The sequence below is a fragment of the Colias philodice genome, chromosome 6 (assembly GCF_061535455.1).
Source record: "Colias philodice isolate Cphi_HAF_F1 chromosome 6, ilColPhil1 Martin Lab GWU primary, whole genome shotgun sequence".
NCBI lineage: Eukaryota > Metazoa > Arthropoda > Insecta > Lepidoptera > Pieridae > Colias > Colias philodice.
Window position 1 is genome coordinate 9,667,297 of NC_143091.1, and position 9,665 is coordinate 9,676,961.

The 9,665-nt window shown below is 34.0% G+C and overlaps 2 protein-coding genes across 2 annotated transcripts; one reads left to right on the plus strand and one right to left on the minus strand.

The window, feature by feature from the left end:
- The first annotated feature begins 296 nt into the window (after nucleotides 1-296).
- dmrt11E (doublesex-Mab related 11E) lies at nucleotides 297-4,510 on the plus strand. Its single transcript, XM_089696725.1, has 3 exons — nucleotides 297-918; nucleotides 1,367-1,511; nucleotides 4,133-4,510. Exons 1-3 carry the CDS (start codon nucleotides 736-738, stop codon nucleotides 4,363-4,365), a joined length of 561 nt encoding a protein of 186 aa, XP_089552851.1. The 5' UTR covers nucleotides 297-735; the 3' UTR covers nucleotides 4,366-4,510.
- A 2,002-nt stretch (nucleotides 4,511-6,512) lies between these two features.
- Nucleotides 6,513-8,630, minus strand: LOC149487979 (mitogen-activated protein kinase p38a-like). The gene is made up of 3 exons (XM_089695924.1): nucleotides 8,576-8,630; nucleotides 7,156-7,286; nucleotides 6,513-6,812 (listed from the first exon to the last, which is right to left on the minus strand). The coding sequence occupies exons 1-3, from the start codon at nucleotides 8,590-8,592 to the stop codon at nucleotides 6,733-6,735; spliced, it is 228 nt and encodes a 75-aa protein (XP_089552050.1). The 5' UTR covers nucleotides 8,593-8,630; the 3' UTR covers nucleotides 6,513-6,732.
- Between the last annotated feature and the right edge of the window lie 1,035 nt (nucleotides 8,631-9,665).

Sequence of the window (9,665 nt, forward strand, 5' to 3'; positions counted from 1 at the left end):
AGTTTGATCTGATTTCTTTCGATTTACTTCGATGGGATAGGACGATACTAGAATCGCCACGCGAGTGGCGTCCTAATCGATTTAGCGTAAAATGAAATTACCATCACTAAAAAGCGCTCGTGACGTCATAACGCGTCAAGGTCAGTACAAAAAATATGACACGCTTGGTTTTCATACAGATCGCGGTACTTGCGTAGTCTATCTATGTCTGTGCATACTACATTACAATTTACAACCTAAAAAACTAAAGAGTTGTTTGTTTATCAAAGTAGCAGTTTTTGGAAAAGGACAGTATGAAGAGTTAATATTCACAATAACAGTTGTGTTTATTTTTTTGCTACTTCTAATGCACAGCTGGTGTGAACTCTACAAACAACCAACAAATCATAAATGTATCACTTTAAAAAAATAACGTAAAAATGTACAATATTGTTTCTATCGCTATCCGCCCCTACAAAGTTCGACCAATAGCGAAGAAGCTGGGCGGAGCATAATACGGTTTAAACGTTTGCACATCAAAAGCTTCAGCTATCATACTCTGAAAAGTAGTTTCAGCGAGAACATGATTAGTGCATCATTTAAAATTTAACTTTCTCTCGAATATAAATATTATTTCTGTTACAAGAAATATTTCACAATTAGTGAATATGTGTTGAAAACAAACTGATGGTTGCATGTGGGTGGCTATTTTGCAAATTTCCAAAACTGTGATTCAGAGCACTTAATTGATGTAAAATGCAAAGTGAAAACGCAGAAGAAGGTGTTCGTAAAGCTCTTCGTACACCGAAGTGTGCGAGGTGCAGGAACCATGGGGTCATCTCCTGCTTGAAGGGTCACAAACGCTTGTGTCGTTGGCGTGATTGTCGCTGCCCTGGCTGCTTGTTGGTGCTAGAGAGGCAGAGAGTAATGGCTGCACAGGTACCTAAGGTTTTAATATATTTTATTTTATCAATATCGCAGCTCTAGCTAGCCTCAGGTGTCTGAATTTGAATCTTTTCTGTAAAAGTGTGTTTAAAGTAAAGTGTAAAATATCCTTTTCCTCCATAAGTAGGTAATATTTAATGCAACTAAGGTACCTACCTAAATTTACCCTTATTGTTACTGTTAAATTAAGTTGTATCTAACTAAACATTTAGAAGTGTAGAATTTAAAAACTTAAACGAATTTTAAACGCGATTTACTCATTATAATTTTGCTTATTTCGACGTTTCGAACTGTAGGTACTACACTGAGCGTGGGGGGTTTGAGATTTAATCGTGTTTAAAATCTAAATACTCGCTGAAAATGAAATTCACGAAAATAACATTAAAAAATTATTTTTACGGAAAACAATCTGTAAAGTACAATTATTTTCTTTAACTAATAGGTAGCTCTCCGTCGCCAACAAAGTGCGGGTGGCACGGCCCGCGACGGCGAAGCGGCCGCGCTCGCAGCCCGCAAGCGTGCGTACCGAGCGCGGTTGCGTTGTATGCAGATATCACGCACGTACCCTGTAGCACCGGCTAATTATGGTAAGTTAATTCTACCTTAGTATATTTAAATAATTAATTAGTTATTAGTATTATGAGTAAAGAAGTCACGCGAAGAAAATAAAATGTAGATTATAGATACCAATTACTAATATTAATTACTATCGGAATGATTGCATAACCCTGGTCTAGTATCTAATCTGTCTGGCCCATGCGTCTGGTATAGAGTTTTCTAGTGTTCATCAGCACTGTGAAGATACGTAACTAACATGTGTTTTTGGCAGAATATTATAGACATGGTGGGAGTGTATAGGCCTTGCCTTTACCAATAGGTACGAAAGATTCGAAAACGAATTATTATAAGTCTACATTGTACATCATGCACATATTGAAGGCTTATGTACAAATAGATATTTATTTGTAGGTATTGTAGAGCCATTTTAATAGGCAACATTTGACAGTTCAACAAAATTCAACAACGTAACCTAGTAAACACGACATAGAATAACATCATATTTCGTTTTGTTAGAACTACACATTTGTTTAACTTTTTTCAATTACGATTACATATTTATAATAATAATGACCGATACAAGTGATTTTAGGATTTGATTTTACTGATAAACCATTCTAAACATAATAAACAATTTCTGATTTAAAGAACTGACGTCGCTTCAATTTTGTGTCAATAAACCTTTATTCTTTTAAAATACCAGAGACGTTACTCTAAAAATCGAAATCTGACATCTAGAATCGAATGCATCGATTACTTGGGAACAAAAGATCAAAAATTATCATAAATTATTGACATGTGTTTCAAGTTCGATTGACAAATGTTTCAAGTCTGTATCGATTAATTCATTTTAATCGATGTTTTTAAGCAGGTTACCACCCTATGAAGATAAAATTGATAGACGTCAAATGTTGCCTATTAAATTGGCTCTACTATAAAAACTACGCAACAAATTTTGAAGCTTATTTTAATAGATAGAGTGATTCAATTCATTCGAAGATTTAACTAGATATATAATTTGTTACGTTTTCTACAAAGCAAACGAAGCTGCGTACGGAAAGCTAGTATATTATTATTATAAATGCGAAAGTAGCTCTGTCTGTATTCTCTTCTTTACACCTTAACCGATTTGGATGAAATTTGATACAGAGATAGCCTGATGAGAGACCTGATGAAGGATATAGAATAGGTTTTATCGCGGAAATACCACGGAAAGGTATCTAAGCTATCTAGGCGGGCGATGCCGCGGGAGGACAGTTCGACACGATTAATAATAATTATATTTTGCAAACTGCACTTCGCTGTATCTAAAATTATTTACCTACACATTAAATAAAGTTCAAAATATTAAATAAGCATTAAGTACCATGATGAAGTCCTTAAGGTTTGTTCACTAGGCACAGGGTGTTTAGCATTAAATAAAGTTATAGCAAAGGAAGCTTTAAAGCTGCAAAGCTGTTAAACAATGTATAGTTTCACGTGAATCAGTAGGTAAGTAGATACCTACATTATATTTAATTCGTGCTATAGCCTATATTATGAACAAATGACACTTGTTAAGCAAAAATAAAACATACAAATTCTAATTGTTAAATATCTATTATTTTTAGTGAATGTCTCGTCACTCGTGTTAAACTGTAAACCACTCAGATATTTGTTATTGTTGTAAGCGAGATCACACTGTCGTGTGTTTCGTTTCCGACTACTGAAATGTACAATGCGAATTAGCTGAATAAATATTTACTTTGGAACATTGACTCGGGTTAAAGTTGTGTATTTAAGAGGAACCAGCTTTTAACTTTAACTCATTTACTTAATGAAAACAAAAATGTTCCTCGTTATTGTAATTTTTCTCAAAACTTAAAACAACTTGCGTAACACTAACATCGTCAAGGGAAACAATTTTTATTTCGGCAAGAAATAGAGCCGTTACATTCCACACTATTATGTAGGTGTGATGTTAGACACTTGGTAATTTGCCGTAATGTAAAAAGATACTCTTCAAACAATTAAAAATAGGCACCGCAGCCGTAATAAAAAGTTGAACGACGCGTCTCATGTCCCCTTCATTAAAGAACAAAAGCTGTCATCTAAGAGTCGGTAACATTTCACAGTCTATTAAGAAAAAACTAAATATCTTTTAACTATTTTTATGGGCTCTAAAAAATGTGAAGATTGTTTTACAAGAAAATTCAGAGGCGCGGCTCTTTGTCGCGGTGTCGTATTACAGCGCTGTTGACTGTAAACATGTCTTTCCGCCCGGGTGAATGATATCTCGACGGGCGCCAAAAAGTTCATTTCAACGAATGTGTTCGTGTTATGAGACATTTGTTTCGGTACAACATTTGTTGCATTGCCAGTGTAATCGTGAATCATTTTTTTTAATTCACACAGTTTGCGTAGTTACTTGTAAATTTTCATAACAATTTTGTAATTTCACGTTCAGAGCTGAAATATTTAGCCATCTGTTTATCATTATTTATTATAGCATGGCTATTGGATAAACAATTAGTAATTAGACATAACCTGGACGTTCTCAGACTAAGCATAAAAAATGGGTTGTATCACAAATAAAGTTAGATAACGAACGTTTAACCTACCATTGAATTCTGTGCTATAGTAGTAAAATGATTAATTTCTTATTGCCCAGGTGCGACCCCCCAAACTAGCGACACCGCATGGACAGAACGCGTTCGCAAGCGGCGCGCGTTTGCAGACGCAGCGTTAGAGAGAGACCTTCCCACCAACCCCTACACCGAACCAGCCCCCGCTGCGATATTCTGCAGACATCTCCTAGCGGCTCTACTCACTAACTATGCACCACAACCACAGCCACGACCGAAGATATCTTTCTCCATTGAATCTATTATTGGCGTTCAATAAACTTAACGTATAATTTAAGTTTGCTTAGTAGTTGGGATGTGTGGTTCGTAACTATTTATTAAAATGTATATTTGTAGGATATTCTGTTTACATATTATGTTTCCAGCATGATACAAGATTATTGGAAATTATTCAGCATATGTTTATTAGTGACAAGTTAATTTTTAAAAGCTTTATTTCTCTTAATGTGTGCTTGGTACTAGCACAGTATTACAATACATATTATGTACTTGTATCACGTAATATGTATTCAGTATTATATTTTCGTCGTGAGCGTAAGGTAATTCACGATAGTTCTTGTATATTGAAATAAATGCAAATAAGCTGGTTTTTCTTCTGTTATTCATATTGTTGTTTCTAATATCTTTGTTAGGTATATGGTATAGAGAAATTTGGCTCAGGCTTTCTTTATTTTAAATTAAAATGTGTTAATTTTAAAAATTATTTAGTAATTATATTGTTATAACGTGCAAATTAATATTTTGATTGACTGAATTGTAAACTAAATTACATTAATAGAATTCATTCACTTTAGACACTTAATTCACCTAGACTTAAGAGTAAGGGATTGCTTATATTATCTAGTACATATAATAAATCTGTAGAAGGGTCAATTCTGTACATTGAAAATATTGAAAAAATAAATAGCAGGGGGTGTTACTGGATCGATACCAAACCCAAATATGTGATTAAAAAAATTTTTGTCTCTCTGTCTGTATGTGAAGATATCACGTGAAAACTAACGGTTCGATTTCGATGAAACTTGGTATAATTATACCTTATTATCCTGGGCGTAAAATAGGATACTTTTTATCCTGAAAAAATACGTAGAAAAAAATTATCTTAATTTTTCAGTTTTATCCATAGACGTTGTTCTGTAGAACCGCGAACACACGTTGCGTATTATTATAGGTCGAGCCGTATTTGGTCTTTATAATAGATATTTATAAGATGTCATTGTCAGAGTTACTCAAAATGGAGAAATAAACCATCCACGCGAAGACCGACATCCGCGCGGACGGAGTCGCGGGCGGAAGCTAGTTTATAATACTTCTTGATTTCTTCACTTGTGAATAAAAGCAAAACGTGCTTACTCGATGTTTCTAAATTTTATTATAATATAGTAGTATTAAATAGACATACTAATTACCTACTAAGGTCAGTTTCATCACTTGCTAGTTGCTGATAATGTCTCTGATAGCTTGTTCAGCACTTTTTAACATATCCATACATTATAAATGCGAAAGTAACTATGTCTGTCTGTTACTCAATCACGCCTAAACTGCTGAACCAATTTTCATTAAATTTGGTATGGATACATTTTGATACCCGAGAAAGGACATAGGCTACTTTTTATCTCGGGAAAATGACGCAATCCCGGAAATCCCACGGGAACGGGAACTATGCGGGTTTTTCTTTAACTGCGCGGGCGAAGCCGCGGGCAGAAACCTAGTCTTACAATATTATTATAAAGAACATTTCAAAATGTCTATTTTATTCTATCGTATTTATAATACTTGTATAAGTTATTTTTATGGCGTTTAAATTTTCTCTTAGCACCAGCGTGACAAGGCCAAATCACAAGCAATTCAAAGACACGTGGCGCGAATATAACATTAATAAAAAATTATAAGCGAAAGCTACAAAATTTTCACAATATACCTAATTACAGAATTCGCTTAGCGTACAAGCATGTGTTTAAAATTTTATAAAAAGCTTAAAGTTATAAGTCAAATCGAAATAAACTACATAATATAAATTTGCAATCAATTTGTTAAGCTAAAATTTATATAAAATTTATTCATAAGTACGTAACATTAAAAGATTAATATATTATGTCTATTTTATTGCTGTTGGTGTGTATAAGTGTTTTGTACTATTCATTTTTGTCTATCAATAATGAATATAATACAAGACTAGCTATTAGGTATGCAACGTTCTTTACCTACTGCTACATTAATTAATATGTAATACATGTACATTGTTAGCGATAGCTTTTTGTATTTAAGTATACCCATAATTTACCTTTCGGGCTTATTTATTAAAACGCAACATTATTCCCAATGACAAATATAAAAAAGTATACTTTGCATGATATCATAATACCTATAATATGTGTGTCTTGATAATTAAAAATCGATTTATGTTTACCAATTTTTAAAGCATATACATATTTTGTATAAAATTTAAAATGAACTCAAGACCTAAACAAGTCTATTCGTAAATTATTGTTAAGCTTTAATTCATTCATATTAAGCTGCTCAATTGATTCAAGTGGTATGTATTTGCTGTGTAAAAATCTTTGTCACACATGACAACTAAACTACATTAAAGAATATATTGCCATTACTGGCATGGCATATAATTTTATTGGTAAATAACTTCCACCACCGTGTTCATGTGTTGAGGGTGCGGCTTGAACTCGACCACTTCATTCCACACCAATTCTGAAATAAAACAATGAATTTTTGATATTATTGATGCAATGTATGTAGTAGTAAGTTTGTGGACCTCTGTTTCAGACTTTGAATACGTCAATAATCTCTGGCTGCATCATCTAAATCCGTTATCATCCACATTTTTTCACGTTCTTACATTCATTTTATTAAGGTACAAATGAAATAACGAACATATCTTTTTAAGTTATTTAGTTGGGTTTCTGCAAACAAGTTACCAGTTTTTAAAGAATGAGGAAAATTTAATTTGGCAATAAATGAATGTACTGGGAGGGATAAGGAAAAGTAAACGAGCCTAGTAACTCTGTATGCTTTATTTGGTAGATTATATTACCCTTCCACTTGTCGACGGGCAGGTCCATGTCCTCGAAGCTCTGGTCGTAGGGCGCGGACACCGGCTCGTCGGTCGGGTCCGCGTACTGCGCCAGGTACTCGTGCGCGAGCGCCTGCTCTGCTGTTATACGCCTGGAATATAAGCCAATTATATTAAATAATTTGCGATTAGTCCGGTGCTGGGGGTTGCCATGACGTTATAAAATAGTATTTATTCAATTATGGGAAAGTGATTGCGCTAGACGACCTATATAGACAGATATGTCATTCTTTCAAGAACGTAATCACTACATAGTATAAAACAAAGTCGCTTTTTTAGTATATAGGTAATTCATTAGGTTTTAGACAAAGCAAGCGAAGCCGCGGGCAGAAAGCTAGTACATATAATAATGGTTAATGAAATACTTTCAAGTTCAGATTCGGAAAGCAGTGTAGATTCTGATATAGTGTTGGATTCGCGTTCTATGCCAGCCAAGGCTCCTCCGGGTCCTTCGCGAGTACCGGCCCCCGTCTACCCGCAGAACTTCATCTCTGAACCCACCGCAGACAACGTTATATCTAACGAAACATTATCACAGTCCGACTCTGATGACGACTCATCGGAAGTAATGGTCATTGGATACATAAAACCTCCTCATGAGCGAACGCCTGAAATAGTCGATTTATTGGGATCAGATAGTGATGTAGTAATTGAAGATGATACACCACCAGAACCACCTCAAACACCTGAAGTACAGGAAAATAGACCAGCACCACTTGTAAAATTAACACTAACAGAACATAATGCTCAAACTGCCGCTGACTCCGACAGTGAAGGCAGCACATACACCTCACCGCTACCTCGTAAGCGACCGCACCTTGTCGACGGACACTTCGCCTTCGTCCTCTAATGTGGAAGCATCACTAAGTTCATCCACTACATCTAAATCGAGAAACACATCACCGTCATCGAGTTCATCTACACTTTCCTACTACAGCGATTCCAGTTGTGACTTATTCAATCCACGTGAAAAGAAAAAGAAAAAGAATACAAAAAAAACGAGTAGTAATTTAGAAAAACCAAAAAAGAAATCTAAAAAAACCAAATCAAATGCACATAAAAATAAGAAAATCAAAATTAGCAACGCCACTGAGAAAATGGTTACAAATAATAATCGTAAGTCTACTTCCGGTAAAGGGGTGAAATCTTCGAAACGATCTAATAGTGCTTCTAATACTCCTCCTATCTTAGATCAACCCAGTACAAGCGGTACCCAAAGTAGCAGTAAAAGTAATAAAAAGCGAAAGATTGATAGGAAACATTGCGATGTTTTTGCTTTTGCTCTCTGCTGCCGGGAGAGCAAAAGACTGAGAAGCGTGGATAATGTTGTAAATAGGTATTTGAGAAAATCTAGTAGACGAGAGTCGAATCACACGAGTACCTCAAAGTCATCTTCATCTACTAGCTCTTCAAATCCTGAACGACATGGATCAATTACAGACAATGTTACCAGTGCAAGTGCAAACTTGTCAGATTCATCAGATTCCGAGTACAACCTGCCAATATTGCCTGCCTGCATAACTGTAAAAAGATTAAAGCCTCAAAAATAAAATATGCTGTGATTAACTAATTAATTATAGGTAATTGCCAGAAATTAATTACTAAGATTCAGATATTACACATTATGTGCTTATTATTACTTAAACATTACATTCTGCATGGTTATCTATATAGTAATGAAGCGAAAATCTTTGTAGCCCTAATATTATTTCTGTGAATGCATGAATCTGAGCAAAATTGTTGAGACATTATATAAATAAAAATTATATTCAGAGAGGATTTCAAACAGTTCTTGCTTTGCTATTCATGAACAGATTATTAGCTAAGTCTATCAGTGCAAGAGTAGTTTAATTTGGTTGAAATAAATTCTTAAAAATTTTAAAATCATACAAAAAAATATAATAAAATATGTATATTTTTCATATGTATTTACTTATGATTATTTGTTTTATTAAATATGAAATTAATTAAGGCATCCAAATTAGAGGTACATCGCGATTTAAAAAATGATGATATGTGCATGATAGTTTCGTATTGGTACCTACATAATATATTGTAAATAAATATAATAAAAATAATTTAGACATAGCTTTAGATTTTTGTAAATGAACAATGTTTTTATCTGGTTCTTGGTAATTTAATATTTATTTCTGGATTTTATTTCCATGTACTTGAATGATATGTATGTGATATGGATAAAGAATTAAAATTAGGTATGCATCATACAAATGGGTTCCTAGAATACAACTGCTAAATAACACTGGTAGGTTTCAAATGAATAGAAACACAATTCTAGTGAAGGCACTTAAATACCTTGGTACCTCATAGGTCTTTCAAATAAAACAACATATTATAAATGCAAAAGATGTTAGAATAGAATAGATGTATGTATGTTACTCTTTACGACAAAACTACCGAAAGGGTGTGGATACAGTAATATAGGTTATCAGAATAACACATGAATTACTAGA

Bases quoted from the DNA above. Each gene is read 5' to 3' on its own strand.
- LOC149487979 (XM_089695924.1), bottom strand. The intron at 6,813-7,155 runs GTAATATAATCT...GTTTTATTTCAG, and splicing joins GCCCGTCGACAAGTGGAAGG to AATTGGTGTGGAATGAAGTG.
- dmrt11E (XM_089696725.1), top strand. From the start codon at position 736: ATGCAAAGTGAAAACGCAGAAGAAGGTGTTCGTAAAGCTCTTCGTACA. The intron at 919-1,366 runs GTACCTAAGGTT...TTTAACTAATAG, and splicing joins AGAGAGTAATGGCTGCACAG to GTAGCTCTCCGTCGCCAACA. The intron at 1,512-4,132 runs GTAAGTTAATTC...CTTATTGCCCAG, and splicing joins TGTAGCACCGGCTAATTATG to GTGCGACCCCCCAAACTAGC.